The sequence below is a fragment of the Salvelinus alpinus genome, chromosome 26 (assembly GCF_045679555.1).
Source record: "Salvelinus alpinus chromosome 26, SLU_Salpinus.1, whole genome shotgun sequence".
Lineage (NCBI taxonomy): Eukaryota > Metazoa > Chordata > Actinopteri > Salmoniformes > Salmonidae > Salvelinus > Salvelinus alpinus.
The window spans coordinates 34,159,265-34,183,337 of record NC_092111.1 but is presented as its reverse complement, the minus strand read 5'-3'; the positions used below and the strand labels follow the sequence as shown (position 1 = coordinate 34,183,337).

The window sequence follows — 24,073 nt, the reverse complement described above, 5'->3', positions numbered from 1 at the left end:
CAAACTACAGTAAATCACCATGCTGACTGATGATCTACTGTAAAAGATAAAACATGAGGGTCCACCTCTGATTTATCAGAAGTTGCGATCCATGGATTTGAGCGGTCTGTCTTCGAAGTGTGGACTCTGAACAGTGAAACTGCCGACGTAACTAATCATGTCAGATAACCAAGTATCTAGAGGAGGTTATTTCCTGTATCCATTTACAGGGAATTCTCTTGAGTGGTAGACTGGACAGAATGAAAAAATACTGCAGCTGGAAAGCATTATATGGCTTTGTGCTCAATTTATGTGTTAAACAAGGAAAGCTATACAGAAACAACATGTATCATAATCATTATTTTCTTAGCGTATTTTATTACTTTTGGGGGTTTTGTGGGATTGGTGGCACATAAGTAAAAATACACATTTGACAAAGGTAGACAAATCTAAACATGTCACATTCTCACATGTATACATACACTGTCAACCTCTGCATTACCGCTAACTACACACGATCACAAATTAACATAGAATCTACCTACTTCCCTGCACAGTCACACTGTTATGGTATGTGGTTATACAAAATATGTGGCAATTACAGAGGCAGTAGGCTGAGGATCTGTGAGTCCCATTATAAATATCGGTGGTATAAATTACAGTTTGAACTACAGATGAAATCCTTTCCAACAGTAACATTAGCACCAACAGCAGGTTCAGACTGAACACCAACAGACTACACCTCTATGTGGTAGATACAACAGAACTAGACTATAAATCGCATATATCATCTAGAAAGTCATTTTGAGGAAATCTTGTATCATATAGAATGATCAAGCGTGTTAAATGAAATATATCAAAACAGGTCAAATATAGCATAGTTTACATACAGTGTCATTTGTAATTGTATACAAATCCATTGCATTGTACTGTACAGTGTGAGGACTAGGAGGCTCTAGAAGCCAATCCTTTCCTCATACAGAGAGAGGAGCAGCAGCATGCCCCAGCCAGACAGCAGTCCTAAGTTCTGGAGCAGGAACATGAGCCAGGGCCTACGGTTGTCCGCATGGATCATGGTGGGGAGCTGGGAGGAGAAAGAAGCAAGACAATCGTCTGCATTTAACTCTTTGCCCAAATATAGCATATTTACAGAGAAAGATAGGCATTAGGGTATTGATGAAAGACATAGGAGCAACCGTGCCATAACTAGGGCATAACTAACTCTTCCTGGTCAGGTGACATAGCCAGGAGACACTCAAGGCCCAAGTCATAATTGGGCTTCCCGGGGAAAATGTTGTCCGAAGTTGCAACAGTAACCAAGACGGCAGGGCTTAGCGAAGTGTCATTTGAACAATTTGTGCGATACTCTCATTTGAAGGGAAGCCCAAAGAAGCGATTCCTCACAGCCTGTTTGAGAATGTGGTAAACCTAGTGTACTAACCATATCAGCCAGACCCACATACAGGAAGAGACCAGAGGTGATGGCCGCGATCCACTGCTTGGTGGCCAGGTCAGTAGAGACGGTGAGGGCAATGTAGAGTCCGATGAAGGATGTGAGGGCACTGCCCACGTTCAGCATCAAGGCCTTCTTCACTGACAACCCGCTGTGTAGCAGGACTGCAAAATCACCTGGGAGATGTAGGACGGAGAGGTTTAAAAGGGTCGTCAGTGATAAAATGTAGGTCTTAGGTTGATGTCATTGGAGGGATTGTGTGAATAGGAATCTGGATGGAGAGAGAAGACGTGGCTAAACATCTACCACTACTACTCATCCATTCTAATACTTGACTGTTTGAAATGAAAAAATATTGTTCTGAAATCAAACACATCTAACACCATTTCATTTATATAGAGTGGGGAGAACAAGTATTTGATACACTGCCGATTTTGCAGGTTTTCCTACTTACAAAGCATGTAGAGGTCTGTAATTTTTATCAATACAGGTAATGAGTGGAGAACAGGAGGGCTTCTTAAAGAAAAACTAACAGGTCTGTGAGAGCCGGAATTCTTACTGGTTGGTAGGTGATCAAATCCTTGTGTCATGCAATAAAATGCAAATTAATTACTTAAAAATCATACAATGTGATTTTCTGGATTGTTGTTTTAGATTCCGTCTCTCACAGTTGAAGTGTACCTATGATAAAAAATTACAGACCTCTACATGCTTTGTAAGTAGGAAAACCTGCAAAACCGGCAGTGTATCAAATACTTGTTCTCCCCACTGTATATATATATATATAGGAATTGACATAAAGAAACATCTGAAGTACCAATGTGGCCGGGTCTCATTCCCTAAAAACCTCTTTCAACATGACCAACTTGTCACGATCGTCTTCGGGTGAAAGAGAGGACCAAGGCGCAGCGTGATATAAATACATTATGTATTTATTTAAGGAAGACGAAGAACACTAAAACAAACTAAACAAAACAACAAACGACCGTGAAGCTATAATACGACAATAAGTGCAGACACTGGCAACTTACACATAGACAATCACCCACAACCTACCTAATGTCTATGGTTGCCTAAATATGGCTCCCAATCAGAGACAACGATAGACAGCTGTCTCTAATTGAGAACCAATCTAGGCAACCATAGACGTACATAAACACCTACAATGAACACAACCCCATGAACTCTACAAACACCCCCTAGACAATACAAACACCCTAGACGAGACTAAAACACACAAACATCCCCCATGTCACACCCTGACCTAACTAAAATAATAAAGAAAACAAAGATAACTAAGGCCAGGGCGTGACACAACTAGAGGCGTCGGTCTACACTCACCCAGTTCATGAGGCAACTCATGACAGAACACAGCCAAAGACGTGGCAAGGCCGGAATTCCAGGAAACAGAAAAGGCCGCTCCGATAGCCAGGCCATCGGCAAAGTTATGTATCCCGTCCCCTATGGTAACCATGTAGGGTAGCAGACGCTGTTCTAGTAGAGGGGAGAGACAGAAGGGAAACTCAGAGAAAGGTTCAGTTGTCTAAAGAAGTAAAGTCAAATTTGGCTATTGTTAATCATGTGTCTAAATTCATATTTCACAGTGACAGCAGTATTGATTAGCTAATGCCATTAGGCTGGAATACAGAATACAGATGTAGGATATTCATTTGACCAGTTTCTCACAGCAGGAAAAGTATCCTGTATCAACAGGAAATATGAATTATTGTGTGGATTATAATTAATGGACATTTTTGGAGGGGTTGATACATTTTTAGTTAGGACAAATCAAGTCTGACATTTTAAAGTGGAAATTACTAACTTTAGAAGTATTTTTAAACCTTAAATTTGCTTCATGTTTGCATTTCCTGCAAGAACAGGGTGATCAAATTAAGATCCTACATCTGTAGGAACCAGTGGTGGAAAAAGTACTAAATTGTCATACTTGAGTAAAAGTAAAGATACCTTAATAGAAAATGACTCAAGTAAAAGTGAGTCACCCAATAAAATACTACTTGAGTAAAAGTCTGAAAGTATTTGGTTTTAAATATACTTCAGTATCAAAAGTAAATGTAATTGCTCAAATATACTTAAGTATGAAAAGTAAAAGTATAAATCATTTCAAATTCTTTATATTAATATATTAAGCAAACCAGACGGCACAATTATAATGTTTAAAAAAAATGTACTTATAGCCACAGGCACACGCCAACACTCAGATATTATTTACAAACAAAACATTTGTGTTAAGTGAGTCCGCCAGATCAGAGGCAGTAGGGATGACCAGGGACGTTCTCTTACTAAGTGCGTCAAATGGACCATTTTTTTGTCAAAATGTAACGAGCACTTTTAGGTGTCAGGGAAAATAAAAAGTAAAAAGTACATTATTTTCTTTAGGAATGTAGTGAAGTAAAAGTTGGCAAAAATATAAATAGTAAAGTAAAGTAGAAAAAACCACTTAAGTAGTACTTTAAAGTATTTTTAAAATGGTAGGAAAAGGTAAGCTAGCAGTTATACTGTAGAGTGACTACAACTAAACCATTGAATATTGTGCTTGAATTGTTTATAAAGATTACATAAAGGATGATGTCTCATTTTAATCATGTCAGATAAATAAATTGTTGTCACTGTTTATATTATCATTTACAATGATATGACAGGGTGTTTTTGGGTGCATCTGCAGCTAAAATGTTGTACCCCTGTAGTAATGAATCCCTTTATTGCTGTTCCTCATGTAAATGAACAAAGCTCTTTGGTGCACATTACTCTTTGTCATGCTGAATGTGTGTAATCATTGACTAGACTTGACTCACACAGTAAGTTCACAGTATATCAGTTTTACAGTGAACGCCCTGACTGTCAGACCCTGACCTATATTTAATCTCTTCCTTACAGGTTGTATGATGACCTGGGTTGTCTATTTTACCTCTTGAGCGCTGGTTTGGTTCTGGATAGGCTTTCTCTGTGTCCCCACTGTGCTCACTTTCAACCTTTTAGGATCAGAAGTACAACATCGGAATTACAGCAGGCGTGAACAAGTTAGTGGAGGACAAGGTGTTTAGAGACACGGGTAGTAAAGACTTGAGACTACATACTGTGTCAGGTAAAAACATAGCTTTACTAGGATACTGGCTGTTCAGTCATGGACCTCTGACTCAGATCTCCAAGAGAGAGGATAGAGGGTTTAGAACGTCACAAGTGTGTCTGTCAATAAGTGATACAGAACCTACCAGGTCAGTCTGTCAATAAGTGGTACAGAACCTACCAGGTCAGTCTGTGAATAAGTGGTACAGAACCTACCAGGTCAGTCTGTGAATAAGTGGTACAGAACCTACCAGGTCAGTCTGTGAATAAGTGGTACAGAACCTACCAGGTCAGTCTGTGAATAAGTGGTACAGAACCTACCAGGTCAGTCTGTGAATAAGTGGTACAGAACCTACCAGGTCAGTCTGTGAATAAGTGGTACAGAACCTACCAGGTCAGTCTGTGAATAAGTGGTACAGAACCTACCAGGTCAGTCTGTGAATAAGTGGTACAGAACCTACCAGGTCAGTCTGTGAATAAGTGGTACAGAACCTACCAGGTCAGTCTGTGAATAAGTGGTACAGAACCTACCAGGTCAGTCTGTGAATAAGTGGTACAGAACCTACCAGGTCAGTCTGTGAATAAGTGGTACAGAACCTACCAGGTCAGTCTGTGAGATGGACTGCTTGTTATTTTTCTCCTGCATGTACATCTCCAGGACTTTACCATGGTCACAGTGATGGGGCTCAGACTCCTCCTGGAAACACAATGGCACAATGTATCTGTCTGTGCCCGGAACATCACAACAAACATCACAACAAAGAACATGTACAGTTGACGTCGGAAGTTTACATACACTTAGGTTGGAGTCATTAAAACTTGTTTTTCAACCACTCCACAAATTTCTTGTTAACAAACTATAGTTTTGGCAAGTTGGTTAGGACATCTACTTTGTGCATGACACAAGTCATTTTTCAACTGTTTACAGACAGATTATTTCACATATAATTCATTGTATCACAATTCCAGTGTGTCAGAAATGTACATACACTAAGTTGACTGTGCCTTTAAACACCTTGGAAAATTCCAGAAAATGATGTCAAGGCTTTAGAAGCTTCTGATAGGCTAATTGACATCATTTGAGTCAATTGGAGATGTACCTGTGGATGTATTTCAAGGCCTACCTTCAAACTCAGTGCCTCTTTGCTTGACATCATGGGAAAAGAAATCAGCCAAGATCTCAGAAAGAAATTGTAGATCTCTACAAGTCTGGTTCATTCTTGGGAGCAATTTCCAAACGCCTGAAGGTACCACGCTCATCTGTACAAACAATAGTACGCAAGTATAAACACCATGGGACCACGCAGCCGTCATACCGCTCAGGAAGGAGACGCCTTCTGTTTCCTAGAGATGGACGTACTTTGGTGCGAAAAGTGCAAATCAATCCCAGAACAAGAGCAAAGGACCTTGTGAAGATGCTGGAGGAAACGGGTACAAAAGTATCTATATACACAGTAAAACGAGTCCTATATCGACAGAACCTGAAAGTCCACTCAGCAAGGAAGAAGCCACTGCTCCAAAACCGCCATAAAAAAGCCAGACTACGGTTTGCAACTGCACATGTGGACAAAGATCGTACTTTTTGGAGAAATGTCCTCTGGTGATGAAACAAAAATATAACTGTTTGGCCATAATGACCATCGCTATGTTTGGAGGAAAAAGGGGGAGGCTTGCAAGCCGAAAAACACCTTCTCAACCGTGAAGCACGGTGGTGGCAGCATCATGTTGTGGGGGTGCTTTGCACCAGGAGGGACTGGTGCACTTCACAAAATAGATGGCATCATTAGCAAGGAAAATGATGTGGATATATTGAAGCAACATCTCAAGACATCAGTCAGGAAGTTAAAGCTTGGTCGCAAAGGGGTCTTCCAAATGGACAATGACCCCAAGCATACTTCCAAAGTTGTAGCAAAATGGCTTGAGGACAACAAAGTCAAGCTATTGGAGTGGCCATCACAAAGCCCTGACCTCAATACTATAGAACATTTGTGGGCAGAACTGAAAAAGCGTGTGTGCGCAAGGAGGCCTACAAATATGACTCAGTTACACCAGCTCTGTCAGGAGGAATGGGCCAGAATTCACCCAACCTGTGGAAGGCTACCTGAAACGTTTGACCCAAGTTAAACAATTTAAAGGCAATGCTACCAAATACTAATTGAGTGCATGTAAACTTCTGACCCACTGGGAATGTGATGAAATAAATAAAAGCTGAAATAAATAATTCTCTCTACTATTATTCTGACATTTCACATTCTTAAAATAAAGTAGTGATCCTAACTGACATAAGACAGGGAATTTTTACAAGGATTAAATGTCAGAAATTGTGAAAAACTGAGCTTAAATGTATTTGGCTAAGGTGTATGTAAACTTCCGACTTCAACTGTATCTAACGGTGATAGCTAACAATTCTCACATTTTGGAACCAGTAAGACCTGACAAATTTCTTTGACCCGAAACATTGCACTTTATTAAAAGGTGTATTGCAAGTGTACGTGTGTGGGAGTTCTTTTCACCATGGATCCACCGAACCAGTAAGCTGACAGAACGGAGGTGTTCAGTAAGGAGATAAGGTTTAGAAACAGTGTGAAATGGGGAGGTACCACCTGGACGTGTCCAATAAGAACCCAGATTTTTGTTTCCTGTTGCAACACATTTTGCTACATCGTGCCCTACTGAACACAGCCCAGATGATAGACACTACTTACCCCATGGTGATGCAGGGAATGGTGATGGCTGTCCTTGTGAGTGGTGATGATGGAGAAGATAGTCTCCATGAGATAGAAGCAGTAGATACCAGCCATCATCACCAGTATTTTACAGATGTAGTCTGGAACCTCCTCTGAGTGGCCGTGATCTGTTCCTTCACTGTGAACATGGAGGCCTAGGAACTGAACCAACAGAGGAAACAGTCACAACCCAGTCTGACACAGTCAGCCCAATGACAGTGTTATGTCATTGCAACGACAGTGTTATGTCATTGCAACGACAGTGTTATGTCATTGTAACGACAGTGTTATGTCATTGTAATGACAGTGTTATGACAGTGTTACGTTGCTCTTATGAAGGCAGGTTCAAGTGAAGTGTAATACACTACACAAGACCAAATACTGGCGATGCAATCAACCTATGCAGGGTCCATTAGTGTGAAATGGCCTCCTTCACGCACTACTGACAGATGAAAGTCTAGAGTGGAGACCAGTACCTATCCACCATATTGCTTTGACCAATCAAGTCCTCTTAATAAGTGGTTGTGAAGGAGAGGAAGATAAGAAGTCATGTCGGACCATTGGGACACATTGTTATGTTGCTCTTATCATTGGCTTTGTAATAACCTAAAGTTCCCTGAAGGAACACGGGGCCATTTCTCTGTTTGCCCGATCTGAAGGTGTCGTTCTTGTTCCTCACATCGTTATTATTTGACACTGTAGGTGATGACACGGTGTGACAGCCTGCTAATACTTCGCCCTGCGATGTTGACATGATGGATCTAAGTGGATTGAGCTGCAGCAGCAGGAAGTATCCCCTCCAGACTTCTGCCCTGGGGGAAATAAGGCTAGGAAGCATCAGATGGGACTACTGTATGTGTTGCTCTGACTTATCATGGAGGTCTCTCAGACATCTGGCTGATCATTGGGTCGCACTGACATTAACCACAACACTTTAATGAAGTGTTGAGGAGGAAGAGGTCTGGCTGGCTAGATAAGTGGTTTTCTTTTCACATTGGACATTCCAGCAACTATGAAGGATGCATAATCAGGCCAGTACAGTGCAGCTCAGCTTGAATCAGCTGGGCTCAGTGATGTGGATATGGTACTGTGGTGCTCACCATAGGCAGGAGGTGCAACAGGGCGTCCCCAGTGAGGGAGCCAACGGCCAGGCTGACACAGAACTGAATGACGAGCTGGAAGACACTGCTGCAGGAGGTACACAGCAGCACCATAACGCCAACCAGGGCGGCCAGACAGATCAGCAGATTGGCTATGGAGGCATACACAAACTCTGTGGGGAGAGAGAATTAACATTAAGGGGTTACAAATATAATAACAGTGCCAGACTCAAGCCAATCAGTCAGTCAGTCAAGCCACAAAAGGTCTGTTAGATAATACAGTAAACATTGTGCGATTATGCTTGAAATAGGCTCTAGTCCTACCGAATGCAATAGGCTCTAGTCCTACCGAATGCAATAGGCTCTAGTCCTACCGAAAGCAATAGGCTCTAGTCCTACCGAAAGCAATAGGCTCTAGTCCTACCGAAAGCAATAGGCTCTAGTCCTACCGAAAGCAATAGGCTCTAGTCCTACCGAAAGCAATAGGCTCTAGTCCTACCGAAAGCAATAGGCTCTAGTCCTACCGAATGCAATAGGCTCTAGTCCTACCGAAAGCAATAGGCTCTAGTCCTACCGAACGCAATAGGCTCTAGTCCTACCGAATGCAATAGGCTCTAGTCCTACCGAACGCAATAGGCTCTAGTCCTACCGAAAGCAATAGGCTCTAGTCCTACCGAATGCAATAGGCTCTAGTCCTACCGAATGCAATAGGCTCTAGTCCTACCGAACGCAATAGGCTCTAGTCCTACCGAAAGCAATAGGCTCTAGTCCTACCGAAAGCAATAGGCTCTAGTCCTACCGAATGCAATAGGCTCTAGTCCTACCGAAAGCAATAGGCTCTAGTCCTACCGAATGCAATAGGCTCTAGTCCTACCGAATGCAATAGGCTCTAGTCCTACCGAATGCAATAGGCTCTAGTCCTACCGAAAGCAATAGGCTCTAGTCCTACCGAAAGCAATAGGCTCTAGTCCTACCGAAAGCAATAGGCTCTAGTTCTACTGAATGCAATAGGCTCTAGTCCTACCGAATGCAATAGGCTCTAGTCCTACCGAATGCAATAGGCTCTAGTCCTACCGAATGCAATAGGCTCTAGTCCTACCGAAAGCAATAGGCTCTAGTCCTACCGAAAGCAATAGGCTCTAGTCCTACCGAATGCAATAGGCTCTAGTCCTACCGAATGCAATAGGCTCTAGTCCTACCGAATGCAATAGGCTCTAGTCTTTTTGGACTAGAGCCTCAAGTTTGTGATTTAGAATTTTGGAGCATTCCTATTTACAAACATAGGAAATGTATTTCTGCATAGTGTCTCTATAATTCCTTTATCATTAAAAAAATTAACAGGCAGGAATGGGACTTTCTGTATCAAAAGGAAAGGAATGAGTGTTGAATATAGAGTGTACTGTAGCAATCAATAGATCAATCACAAGAGCACACAATGCAGAATCACAGTGGCTAGGACTGTAGCAGTTCACTCACTCTCTGTGGTGCTGAGCTGGTCTAATGGTCCAGTGGGGGGAGAGATGCTGTTGCAGGCACCACTGAGGAGCTGCTGGACCAGGGCTGGGCTGAGCCGGGCCACGTCAGACCTGGACAGGCTAGATCCATTCAGCCCATGGATCTTTATCAGCTCCTCCGGGCTGAAACACATCTACGTGGAAAAAACAGGACTGAAACACATCCACGTGGAGGAAACAGGGCTGAAACACGTCCACGTGGAGGAAACAGGGCTGAAACACGTCCACGTGGAGGAAACAGGGATGAAACACGTCCACGTGGAGGAAACAGGGCTGAAACACGTCCACGTGGAGGAAACAGGACTGAAACACGTCCACGTGGAGGAAACAGGGCTGAAACACGCCCACGTGGAGGAAACAGGGCTGAAACACGCCCACGTGGAGGAAACAGGGCTGAAACACGCCCACGTGGAGGAAACAGGGCTGAAACACGCCCACGTGGAGGAAACAGGGCTGAAACACGTCCACGTGGAGGAAACAGGGCTGAAACACGCCCACGTGGAGGAAACAGGACTGAAACACGCCCACGTGGAGGAAACAGGGCTGAAACACGTCCACGTGGAGGAAACAGGGCTGAAACACGTCCACGTGGAGGAAACAGGGCTGAAACACGTCCACGTGGAGGAAACAGGGCTGAAACACGTCCACGTGGCGGAAACAGGATTGAAACACGTCCACGTGGAGGAAACAGGGCTGAAACACGTCCACGTGGAGGAAACAGGACTGAAACACGTCTACGTGGAGAAAACACGGCTGAAACACGTCTACGTGGAGAAAACTGGGTTGAAACACGTCTACATGGAGGAAACAAGCAGTATTTTAAAAACACTTTCCATCACAGAATATGTATCGCCCCTGATATGTGGTAATTGCTACAGTTGAAAATGCAGTGCCGTGTGTCAGTGTAAAATGGAAGTGCAAATTAATTATTCAATTAATATACCTCTGTCAGAATACTGTGTCCCAAATGGATCACTATTCCCTTTGCAGTGCACAACTTTTGACCAAAGCCCATTGGCCTATTCTTTGAATTGACACTCCTTGTCGCTAACTGATAGTAAGATGTCATTGGGCATTCACAAAGTGGGGATCAATATATTACAAGTAACATGTTATTATCCCTCATCAGTGTTCCTTCTCATTCAGATTTCTCTCATATAGATATTACCATGGGGAGAATCCTACGGCTGCCAATAGCTCAGGCCATCTACTGCACATCTGAGGCTCATTGGAGATGCAGCGGACACCAGGGGTTTAGTAGTCTGATAATGAGTCAGAGTGAAGGAGCCTGTGTGTGTGTGTGTGTGTGTGTGTGTGTGTGTGTGTGTGTGTGTGTGTGTGTGTGTGTGTGTGTGTGTGTGTGTGTGTGTGTGTCGTTAAGCCCCTGAAGGTCTCTTCAGGAGATTGGAGCGATGGCCTTGACCTAATTACAGACAAAGAACCATGGTGGTTGAGTATAACAATTACCAGTTCCCAGCTGCTGATGTTCCTATGGTGGTACCCCTCCTCATGACTCGTCCTGAAAGCATCACCTCCACTTCGACCCCCCCGACCCCTGCTAACAGTACTGTGGTCACTATGGTCATGGTCAACGTGGTCATCGTGACCATGTTCATCTTTGTGTCCCTCTTGATCTCTATGATCGTGATCCTCTTCATGGACTCCACCCAGTTGTAGGCTGTTCATAAGACCTTCCAGCTCTACAGAGATGAATCACAATGATATGGTTAGTTGGTGGTAGAGTATATTAGCAGGCCATTGAGGAACAGTAATATGCTGGTAGAGTATATTAGGCCATTGGGGAACAGCAATATAAACTCATTATCCAGGCTTCATGGGGTTATAGCATAGGGTTTGAGGGTAACATTAACATAGGGGTAGGGGATAACCTCAATAGCATCATGCTAAATTAATGATGAACTATGTATTGCACAAGATGGATTAATGAGTGGGTTGATGTTACAGTACAGCCAGGAGCATGACATTACAGTGTAATAAAACTAAACAGTGCGAGGAAAATGATTCATACTAAATAGGGATAGTAGTTTGTTATGAGGCAATATTACAGCACGGACATTTCGTACAAATAGGAATAGTTGTTTCTTACTGTACCATGTATGGTAATGTTGTCAGAACCGAAGGAGTTGAATATGAAATCCAGAAAGTAGTCCTCTTCGGGCAGTGCTCTGGCAGTCATGCAGTCACCTCGCAAAGCATGGTAAACTATGTATCCAAACACCACATCCATGTTGTGTGGGACACCATCATTCATCTCCTCCAAGATGTCTTGACCAGTAAGACACTGCTAAATGACCATGATAACAGGGGACAGACATACACCGTTGAATAGAATATAAATATTTTGTTGAAACAAATCTACTCAAATGAGTTTGTTAGAAAACAGGTCACTGTTGCTAACGGTAGTTCATTGGCTTTCTATTGCACAACCTTAGAAGGTACAGTATATAAAATGTGTTGCCATTCTTATTAACACAGCAGCACCAACCTGGTCGTACTGCTGATCGGGCCTGTAGTGCTTCTTCAAGTTATGGAGCAGTGTCTTTATCCCACTGCTCTCCATGTCTCCGTGTCCATCCCCATGCTCATAGCCTGTGATCTCATGGATGAAGTTGTCCGTCTCGTCCCCCCACCTCCCTGCCCTCACGGCAGAGCAGGCCTCTGAGGGAGAGCTGAGGTACAGGCAGCATCCTGCCGCTACTCTGAAGAAGCCCTCGTTGTGAAGGAGACCACCAGTGCTGGTGAAGTTACCCACCAGCTGGTCTACTGACTGCACAGAGAGGCACTAGAAAGAAGCAGGGTGGCTTCAGTGTTTCATGTAGATTATGTATCTACTCAGTACAAATATAGGCCTAATTTATGAGAGAAAACCAACGTAGGGTCTTGTATAGTCAGTCATTATGACCACAAAGCTAAAGGAGTTTGGGTTGGGTGAATGCGAGACATAAAAATCGAATTTTCTGTTCTTTAACAGCTATTCTCGAGCTTTTTGAGTCAGGACATACAGTGACTTGGCCTATTATCTAACAGATTATTCTGTAGAGTCTACCAGAAACCCAGAACCGATTAGTGGTGCTGGAGGCAAAATGCTCAACTGGAGAAGCAGAAGAAAAAATACAAATAAAAAGTCTTGACACACTTCAAGTCAGATGCACATTTCTTTTAAAAGAGGCTGAGCTCGATGAAGGTCGACTGACCGAAAGCTCCGTATCTATTAAAATAAAATGTGTATCTCACTGGAAGTGTGCAGAGACTTCTTCCTGATTCTCCAGCATCATGACCACGTATGAGTAAGATCTGAAGCCATTGTTGCATTAGCAGGACATGCTGTCTCACTACTGATCATTAGTGTTAGTCCCAAACATGTTTGGCCAATCTATAACACATCTCTCACATAACATGTGACAGAAAACTTCACACGGGCAGATTACACCTGCCACGGTAAAGTCCAAGGCCTTCAATGTCTGAACAACAGAAAAAAAAATATTCCAAAGAAATTTATGTGTACATGTTTTTCTACTGTAATCAAATTAAACCAAAATGAACACTTATTGGAGTATTTGTGGTGCAATGGCATGATGAACAGAGTACAAAAAAATCTTCTTCTTTTTTTACATTGAATGTATTAAATTACATAAAACAGAATGCCCAATCATCAAGAAGTTTAAACAGGCTGCACAGTAAAAGGGTAATACAACCACAATATTTATTTTATTTATTATTATTATTATATTATTACACATAAGCCATTTAAGTCAAAGCCATTGCTATAATCTATGATAATACCCTAACACATAGAATTTGTTAAATATTGATAAGGTGTTTTACATCATTGGTAGAACTTAATGATTTTAATACATCCAGTTACACAAATCTGGTACAAAACAATCTGCAATGCTGACGTCGTGTATTCTTTCTATATAATACCTACATAATAATAGTCAGAATCATTATTGTTATCATTATCATATAATAATAATAATTATTATTATTGCTCAGTGCTCACGATATATGTATCAATAAAAAAAAGACTTGGTTAGAGACTGGTCAATAAAAAAATATATACAGATTTAGGCTTAACAAGCTAGGTCTGAAAAAGCACTATGACAAATGTACAGCGCTGTATTCCATTGTGTGTAGCGCACGGCACAGTAACAGGTGCAGATTGGACCTCGACCTTTCCTAAAACCAAGTTGAAGCGAGTGTAAGAAAAAAGTTACCTTTTCACACGACACACCAGGGCACTGCACACGCTTCTCCAACTGTTTGAAAAAGGAGCGAACTGACATTTCATCCAGGTATTCCTCTCCTGGCGAAACGAGCTCCACCACTTTCCCATATACATCCATAGGTGAACACCACGCATAGCTGAATAGGTTAAAACTCAGACATAGGAGAATAACGGGAAAACACCTATATATAGTTTCCATTGTTCTATTAAAATATAAATCCTCTTTAAAAAAATAAAATAAAAGTGCAAAAACAGTGAGTTTATAGAAAGAGATGATTCCGAGTGGCGCATATGCAGTCCACACACGGTTTAAGTTCACCAAACAGCTATCTATAATCAGCTAAGTTAGAGATTTCCTTGACCTGTTAGCTCGCCTTTGATTGGTCCAGAGCCGAGTTGCGCTTCTCTACCAGTCCATAAATAGGAAACCATTGCAGTTCACCTGAATAAGGGGTACAGGTCCAAAATCACCTGTCTTCAATGTACACTCAGCATCAGCTGACATAATGGCAAGAGTTATGTCAATAAGACATGTTGCTAAGAATACAGGCAAAATATTTGTACCAACTGCCAAGTGATTCACTTACATCCTCAATGGTGACCAATACCCTGACGACCCTTTATGGGAATTGTTTTCTGCCTGCTATCTCTCAAGTGGTGAAGATATCTAATCTATTAGCTAACATTCCCATTTACTAAAAGATTGTGTATTGGGAAAATGAATAAACATGTAACACAAAGCATTACTGACAGCGTAAAAACAAAACAAATAATACACATTTCTACAGAACCTTTTTGTAAAAAATGTATACTGATAATACATTAATTGATTGATATATTTTTTGAAACAGCCAACACAGTTGAGGATGTTTAATGACGAATCAATTCAGAGGCCCCATTCTCCATGTACAATCATTCTGTGGACTAAACGTCCTTTCCATGTACAATCATTCTGTGGACTAAACGTCCTTTCCATGTACAATCATTCTGTGGACTAAACGTCCTTTCCATGTACAATCATTCTGTGGCCTAAACATCCTTTGCATGTACAATCATTCTGTGGACTAAACGTCCTTTCCATGTACAATCATTCTGTGGACTAAACATCCTTTGCATGTACAATCATTCTGTGGACTAAACGTCCTTTCCATGTACAATCATTCTGTGGACTAAACATCCTTTGCATGTACAATCATTCTGTGGACTAAACGTCCTTTCCATGTACAATCATTCTGTGGACTAAACATCCTTTGCATGTACAATCATTCTGTGGACTAAACATCCTTTCCATGTACAATCATTCTGTGGACTAAACGTCCTTTCCATGTACAATCATTCTGTGGACTAAACGTCCTTTCCATGGACATCATTCAACATATGCACTGACCGTGTGACTGGGTGATTGGGTTTCATATTTAGGGCCAATAGTTTTTCCTGACCATGGCTAAGAGAAACTCCTGGCCCTACTCACAATGATTAATGGACTGATGACTTCGCTCTACACCACATCAGTGACTGGGCCAGGTGAGGCTGGTCTGGCAGAACTACCAAACACATCCTTGTGTCAATGGTCAGCAGGAAATGAGGGGGAGATCACCTGTCTCCAAGTCAAACATGAAGCTGTTTGAAGGTTCTTTAGGTGTAAGTATGAACATCCAAATGAGGTACCCAAAGTAGGCCTACAGTAGTTTGCCACCTACGTCACTTTGAACATATTTGGATGAAGTAATGTCCTGTTCAGCAGGGTTGTGCACAGACCTTTGGTGGGGCAGACGCAGAAATTGAAAAAAATGCCCCCCCTTCATTTAATTAATGAAAAATACTTTTCTACTGGTCCTGTAGACAATTCTCCATATAAAAATATATTAAAAAATAAATAAAAAAAATAAATTCCTTAATTCTCTGCAAAAACACATTCATCACACATTGTAGGCTAAGCAAGCTAGAAGCGCAGATGAAAGGGAGTTCATTATAAGGATCTTTGTTACAGGTGGAAATCATTTAAAACAATGTTTGTTTTTTAAATTATACATTTTGCAGGATGAAATCTCTTGAGATGCACCATCTTGTTTTCAAGAGTGTCCCCCCAAAAAAGAAAAAAAATGACAGGTCTGAGACAGTATCTTGCTCATACAGGTCAAAGAGAATTGGGTAAGTTTATGACAAAAGGTCATCCTCTCTCTCAGCTGTTTAAAATCTAAACCTCTTCCTTAAGCCTGTAAAAAGAAACAGCCAAACATATCTTGTTATCTAGGCCAACACAGTTTAATCAGACATACAATACCTGGAACAAAATCTCCCAGGAGGCAGTAGTCTCTCTCACTGCTCTTATACTCTGAACATCAGGCACGTGCACAGATAGAGTCCTAAGGGGGCTGGAGCACTGGCTCTTTTGCCTTCCTATGAAAATAGTGCCATTTTTTGGTGCTAATGACTTTTTATTTAAAATGTTGTCTCTTCTCTGTTGTAACTTTAAAATGCAACAAATTGCACAAAAAACATTTAGCGCCATCAGGATGTGGCCGTTGACACCGTTTCTTGACATGCAAGACATTTTGGAACTGTATCAAGTGGACGAATGAAAACAATTCCAAAAGATAGTTTGAGTGGAGTTCCCCTTTGTTTTAAAAATATCCAAAACCTTAACTTTGAAAAACAATTATGTTTGGAGTAACTTCTAAATGTAATGTTTGGTTAAAATGTGCATAAATGTCTAATTCTGCAGTGAGAGAGCTTATTGAGATGGGAGCATTACTCCCTAATGAATTCTCTGTTATGCAATTGGATCTGAAGTTGAAGTTTTTTTGTAGTTGTGAGAAACAAAGAAATATGCAAAATTGCACCAAAAAAAGATTACATTTGGAAATGTAAGTAGCAACAGCTTGAAAGTAGCAACAGCTTGAAAATATTGATTATGGTATGTTATTGTAACAAAACAATAGAGTTACAACATGTCTGTATTGTAAGTTCAATCAACTTAAAAAGACATGCTTCGGTACTTTGGAAACTACTTCATATTTTTTTAACCTCCTGCTTTGGGCTGGGTGTGTCAATATGTAGTTCATACATTCATAATCTATGAGCAGAATTACTGTTTTACCCCAATGAGCAGCAAAATCCCTAGTTTGACAGAGACTTTTTTCTGGAGTGTGCTGCGCCATTGTCTTGCATGTCAACATTTCCCCCCACGTGGGCCAACCCCCTACGCAGGGGTGGGCAACTCCAGTCCTTTGGGGCCTGATTGGTGTCAAACTTTTTCTCCATCCCTAGCAAACACAGCTGATTAATCAAATTGCATTCTAAATTGAAGATCATGACAGGGTGATTATTGGAGTCAGGTGTGTTAGCTGGAGCTGGGGCAAAACTGACACCAATCAGGCCCTCGAGGACTGGAATTACCCACCCCTGGTCTAGAGGATCACCTCTTTGACCTGTATCAGCAAGATACTGTATACTGAATCTGTGACCTGTCAGCCTCAAATTATATCGTGACATCACATTATCAAAAGAACACAGTCTTCTGATAAATGTTAAAAACATCTTAAAAAATGACATTATTATAATAAACATTCTGATTCACATTTTTGCCACGACAATTCCCCATAGACGAAATGATAATTTCCTATTTCTAATGTATTGTTTCATAGATAACCCTCTCCCATACAACAAGGTTGCCAGGGACTGCAAGCAAATGAACATAGCTCTCCATACAGTGAATGCATGCTACCTGACAAAGTTCACAGTCGACAAAGAGATAAGGTTTATTATCTTGAGTTATAAAAAAAGAAAAAAAATACAGTTGTAAAACTTCTCAAATTGTCATTATTTTTTTCAGATAATAAAATAAACACACACGTTGAGAAACAGACGTCTCACAAGTCCTCAACTGGCAGCTTCATTAAATAGTACCCGCAAAACACCAGTCTCAACGTCAACAGTGAAGAGGCGATTCCAGGATGCTGGCCTTCTAGGGAGAGTTGCAAAGAAAAAGCCATATCTCAGACTGGCCAATAAAAATAAAAGATTAAGATGGGCAAAAGAACACAGGCACTGGACAGAGGAACTCTGCCTAGAACTCTGTGACCCCAAACTTTTGAACGGTAGTGTAGCTACTACAATAATGCAATGCACTTGACCCATACTATAAAACTCAATCAAACCATTGCCTGAGAACCTTTTTCAACCTTCATCAAAGTGTTCTGAACATACACAAGTTTTAATAACATCAAGCACTTACCCTTACATTTAGTACAAAATACATTTTTATTAAATTGGCATACAAAGAACATTACATGAAATGTACAGTACACCAAACAAACATAACAAAATACAGAAACCACAGCCATTTATAAATAATAAAAAAAAATTAATGAATGTAACTGGATGCAGTTACATATATATACATACAGTCACGATATATTTTTATATATTTTTTTTTATACATTTACTTTTTTTTTTTTTTTTAGATAGAGTAGGTATTTCATCACTTGAATCGAATGATCTCCTGAATAGCAAAGCGGATGATTTCATTAAAATCAAATTGGATGTATTTTCTCCAGTATCTCTTGTCCCTGCCGAAGGTCTGAGCTGGGTAACATGGACTTCCTGGAAACAAAAGATAGAGGGTGTTCCAGGTGACTTACTGACACTATAGAGGGTGTTCCAGTTGACTTACTGACACTATAGAGGGTGTTCCAGTTGACTTACTGACACAATAGAGGGTGTTCCAGTTGACTTACTGACACAATAGAGGGTGTTCCAGTTGACTTACTGACACAATAGAGGGTGTTCCAGTTGACTTACTAAAGCGGCTTTCCAAAATCAAGTCTTATTTCAACTCGGCAGTGTCAATGTAGCAGCCATTGTTTATAGGTTTCAGTGACCAGCCAGAGGAAGATACGCAGCACCCTCCTCAGGGGATAGCTACTCAGTGTAAAGCCAATTAGTACACACCTGGGCTCACTAATTGGCTTGGTGTCTCCCTCTATATAGGTGTGCCAGGAGATGAGCTCGGGGTGGATTGGGAGCAGACACGGGGACGTCAGACATTCCTACCTCAGAGAAAGCGTCTTCATCTGACGCACCTTGGCTCTATGTTAAACCTGCTATAGACCACCCTCTGCTCCCAGCTGTGCTCTAGACACCATATGTGAACTGATTGCCCCCCATCTATCTTCAGAGCTCATGCTGCTAGGCAACCTAAATTGGAACATGCTTAACACCCCAGCCATCCTACAATCTAAGCTTGATGCCCTCAATCTCACACAAATTATCAATGAACCTACCAGGTACCACCCCAAAGCCGTAAACACGGGCACCCTCATAGATATCATCCTAACTAACTTGCCCTCTAAATTCACCTCTGCTGTTTTCAACCAAGATCTCAGCGATCACTGCCTCATTGCCTGCATCGGTAATGGGTCAGCGGTCAAACGACCTCCACTCATCACTGTCAAACCCTCCCTGAAACACTTCAGCGAGCAGGCCTTTCTAATCGACCTGGCCGGGGTATCCTGGAAGGATATTGACCTCATCCCGTCAGTAGAGGATGCCTGGTTATTTCTTTTAAATGCCTTCCTCACCATCTTAAATAAACATGCCCCATTCAAGAAATTTAGAACCAGGAACAGATATAGCCCTTGGTTCTCTCCAGACCTGACTGCCCTTAACCAACACAAAAACATCCTATGGCGTTCTGCATTAGCATCGAACAGCCCCCGTGATATGCAACTTTTCAGGGAAGCTAGAAACCAATATACACAGGCAGTTAGAAAAGCCAAGGCTAGCTTTTTCAAGCAGAAATTTGCTTCCTGCAACACAAACTCAAAAAAGTTATGGGACACTGTAAAGAGAACTTGGAGAATAAGAACACCTCCTCCCAGCTGCCCACTGCACTGAGGACAGGAAACACTGTCACCACCGATAAATCCACTATAATTGAGAATTTCAATAAGCATTTTTCTACGGCTGGCCATGCTTTCCACCTGGCTACCCCTACCCCGGTCAACAGCACTGCACCCCCCCACAGCAACTCGCCCAAGCCTTCCCCGTTTCTCCTTCTCCCAAATCCAGTCAGCTGATGTTCTGAAAGAGCTGCAAAATCTGGACCCCTACAAATCAGCCGGGCTAGACAATCAGGACCCTTTCTTTCTAAAATTATCTGCTAAAATTATTGCAACTCCTATTACTAGCCTGTTCAACCTCTCTTTCGTGTCATCTGAGATTCCCAAAGATTGGAAAGCAGCTGCGGTCATCCCCCTCTTCAAAGGGGGGGACACTCTTGACCCAAACTGCTACAGACCTATATCTGTCCTACCCTGCCTTTAAGGTCTTCGAAAGCCAAATCAACAGATTACCGACCATTTCGAATCCCACCATACCTTCTCTGCTATGCAATCTGGTTTCAGAGCTGGTCATGGGTGCACCTCAGCCACGCTCAAGGTCCTAAACGATATCCTAACCGCCATCGATAAGAAACAATACTGTGCAGCCGTATTCATTGACCTTGCCAAGGCTTTCGACTCTGTCAATCACCACATCGTCATCGGCAGACTCGATAGCCTTGGTTTCTCAAATGATTGCCTCGCCTGGTTCACCAACCACTTCTCTGATAGAGTTCAGTGTGTCAAATCGGAGGGCCTGTTGTCCAGGCCTCTGGCCGTCTCTATGGGGGTGCCACAGGGTTCAATTCTTGGACCGACTCTCTTCTCTGTATACATCAATGATGTTGCTCTTGCTGCTGTTGAGTCTCTGATCCACCTCTACGCAGACGACACCATTCTGTATACTTCTGGCCCTTCTTTGGACACTGTTAACAACCCTCCAGACGAGCTTCAATGCCATACAACTCTCCTTCCGTGGCCTCCAATTGCTCTTAAATACAAGTAAAACTAAATGCATGCTCTTCAACCGATCGCTGCCTGCACCTGCCCGCCCGTCCAACATCACTACTCTGGACGGTTCTGACTTCGAATATGTGGACAACTACAAATACCTAGGTGTCTGGTTAGACTGTAAACTCTCCTTCCAGACTCACATCAAACATCTCCAATCCAAAGTTAAATCTAGAATTGGCTTCCTATTTCGCAACAAAGCATCCTTCACTCATGCTGCCAAACATACCCTTGTAAAACTGACCATCCTACCGATCCTCGACTTCGGCGATGTCATTTACAAAATAGCTTCCAATACCCTACTCAATAAATTGGATGCAGTCTATCACAGTGCCATCCGTTGTCACCAAAGCCCCATATACTACCCACCACTGCGACCTGTACGCACGCTCTCGTTGGCTGGCCCTCGCTTCATACTCGTCGCCAAACCCACTGGCTCCAGGTCATCTACAAGACCCTGCTAGGTAAAGTCCCCCCTTATCTCAGCTCGCTGGTCACCATAGCAGCACCCACCTGTAGCACTCGCTCCAGCAGGTTTTTCTCTCTGGTCACCCCCAAAACCAATTCTTACTTTGGCCGCCTCTCCTTCCAGTTCTCTGCTGCCAATGACTGGAATGAACTATAAAAATCTCTGAAACACTTATCTCCCTCACTAGCTTTAAGCACCAGCTGTCAGAGCAGCTCTCAGATTACTGCACCTGTACATAGCCCATCTATAATTTAGCCCAAACAACTACCTCTCCCCCTACTGTATTTATTTATTTTGCTCCTTTGCACCCCATTATTTCTCTCTACTTTGCACATTCTTCCACTGCAAATCTACCATTCCAGTGTTTTTACTTGCTATATTGTATTTACTTTGCCACCATGGCCTTTATTTTGCCTTTACCTCCCTTATCTCACCTCATTTGCTCACATTGTATATAGACTTATTTTTCTACTGTATTATTGACTGTATGTTTGCTTTACTCCATGTGTAACTCTGTGTTGTTGTACGTGTCGAACTGCTTTGCTTTATCTTGGCCAGGTCGCAATTGTAAATGAGAACTTGTTCTCAACTAGCCTACCTGGTTAAATAAAGGTGAAATAAAAAAACAAGGCAGGCTATTGATAAAGGGAAGCATTCCCCCTGTAAATATGACGTGTAAATGATAGTCTGAAGACAAGGGGAGCCGCTTGTTGTTTTTTGGCCACGGCCGTTTAGTTTGCTGCTAGTTTTCAGCGTTGGACGCGACCTTGTACTGGAATTATTTTGCTAGGCGAAAGAAAACCCGTTTAGAGACAATCCGAAAGAAAAGGAACCACAACCACTGCCTCCGGTCTGTTCATTTCATTCTCGCCTTTGTTAAGGTGTTTCGGACTAGCTGATCCGTCACACTAAATAAACTTTTATCTACCCCCCCATCTGTATCACACCCTCACACTGAAAACATATGTCTACAATCAATAGGTTAGAGAGAGAAATTAAATATCACACTGTATACTCTTAGGCCTACACTATTGTAGTGTAGCTATGAATCACGGCCACAAAGTTGGTTCCAGTTTCAGTCACGTCTTTGGCCACGTTTGAGTGGGTCAAGCAAAAACACTAAATGATTGAACCTCCTGCAATGGCTTCAGGGTGCAGTGGACTGCATCAAAAACTGCATGACCATAGATCATGTAGGCTCAAGTTGGACAATTTAATCCCCATAATGTAACACAAATTGAAAATCAATGATCATCACTGACTGCATAAAACTGACTGGCACGACTGAGCCCATATAGTTCAGACACATGGCACTAAACAAGCCACCCCCCTAGTGGCAAGGAGCCAGCATACTGTACCATTAGACACTGAAGTAGTTCTGGGTGTTTGCAACAAAAAAAAAGAAGGGAAAACTCACCAATTCCAAAGAATATTCTAGCAACGGCTCTGCCAGAGAACTTCTCATCACTGCGGTTGCCCAGGAAACTCTGAATATCTGCTCTGATCTGACCCTCGAAGTCCTTCATCTGAAGACCAACAAAACCAATCAGAATCACCTTTACTGGCATAGTACATTTACATGTACCTGGCAGGAGTCTGACCTGGTGAAATGGTGCTGACAACAAACAGAATTTAGACAAAATCATTTACATAATCCACATGCAGTATAGATACAGCAAAAACAGAACAATTACACGTAAAAAAGTATAGTTTAAACTTCAAGGACATACAATATAAAATAGAAATATTGTAAACTCACTACGTTACTCTAAATGGGAAAGTCCTGTTCTTACCAGATTCAGGTATATTAGGTCATTCATTATAAGGGTACTTTATTACATTTAGAATTCGCTAAAGGCATTAGCTTCACTTACACTTGGTAAAAACCATCAGGGAATTTTAGGACAGAGACGAACCTTGCATTTCAACAATACCTCCTCCTCGTCCTCGCCATCCTTCTCCTCCTGGAACTTCCTGCTCAGGTCCAGTTCTCTCCTCTTGTCAAAGTAATCCCCCAGAAGCCCTTTTAGCTTCAGGCTTCGGCTCTCGTCCAGCTTGTCCGTGCAGAAACTGCAGCTCTTGTATGCGACGCTGCAGAGAGAGACATACAGTGTGGCAGAAGTCAGTGCAGGCAGAGACCTTTCCAAGTAAAGAGTAATACACACGTATGTCACCTGAAAGACATACAGTAGCATCTACTAATCTATAAATGTCTTATAAATATCAACGTCTTAAACATACTTCAAGCACCATTGGGTTAACAGTAGAGGTCGACCGATTATGATTTTTCAACGCCGATACCGATTATTGGAGGACCAAAAAAAGCCGATACCGATTTTTTTTTAAAAGGACATTTTTTAAATTTATTTGTAATAATAACAATTACAACAATACTGAATGAACACTTATTTTAACTTAATATAATACATCAATAAAATCAATTTAGCCTCAAATAAATAATGAAACATGTTCAATTTGGTTTAAATAATGCAAAAACAAAGTGTTGGAGAAGAAAGTAAAAGTGCAATATGTGCCATGTAAAAAAAGCTAACGTTTAAGGTCCTTGCTCAGAACATATGAAAGCTGGTGGTTCCTTTTAACATGAG

The 24,073-nt window shown here is 41.8% G+C and overlaps 2 protein-coding genes across 2 annotated transcripts in view; both read right to left on the bottom strand.

The window, feature by feature from the left end:
* Positions 1-336: 336 nt before the first annotated feature.
* On the bottom strand, positions 337-15,888 carry LOC139554348 (zinc transporter ZIP4-like). Its single transcript, XM_071367101.1, has 13 exons — positions 14,095-15,888; positions 12,363-12,659; positions 11,969-12,161; positions 11,324-11,556; positions 10,079-10,609; positions 9,819-9,990; positions 8,343-8,515; positions 7,222-7,404; positions 5,118-5,213; positions 4,359-4,422; positions 2,774-2,926; positions 1,421-1,608; positions 337-1,063 (listed from the first exon to the last, which is right to left on the bottom strand). Exons 1-13 carry the CDS (start codon positions 14,302-14,304, stop codon positions 935-937), a joined length of 2,622 nt encoding a protein of 873 aa, XP_071223202.1. The 5' UTR covers positions 14,305-15,888; the 3' UTR covers positions 337-934.
* A 1,953-nt stretch (positions 15,889-17,841) lies between these two features.
* LOC139555227 (ATP-dependent DNA helicase Q4-like) overlaps positions 17,842-24,073 on the bottom strand; it is a 36,512-nt gene continuing 30,280 nt past the window's right edge. The window contains exons 23-25 of the mRNA XM_071368845.1: positions 23,384-23,558; positions 22,885-22,993; positions 17,842-18,710 (exon numbers count right to left, since the gene is read on the bottom strand). Coding sequence (XP_071224946.1) covers positions 18,589-18,710; positions 22,885-22,993; positions 23,384-23,558 — 406 coding nt within the window. The 3' untranslated portion in view covers positions 17,842-18,588. The remainder of the gene's footprint in view (positions 18,711-22,884; positions 22,994-23,383; positions 23,559-24,073) is intronic.

Bases quoted from the DNA above. Each gene is read 5' to 3' on its own strand.
- LOC139554348 (XM_071367101.1), bottom strand. From the start codon at position 14,304: ATGGAAACTATATATAGGTGTTTTCCCGTTATTCTCCTATGTCTGAGT. The intron at 2,927-4,358 runs GTAAAATAGACA...CCCCTCTACTAG, and splicing joins ACCAAACCAGCGCTCAAGAG to AACAGCGTCTGCTACCCTAC. The intron at 1,609-2,773 runs GTGAGTGTAGAC...TACATCTCCCAG, and splicing joins TGAGTTGCCTCATGAACTGG to GTGATTTTGCAGTCCTGCTA.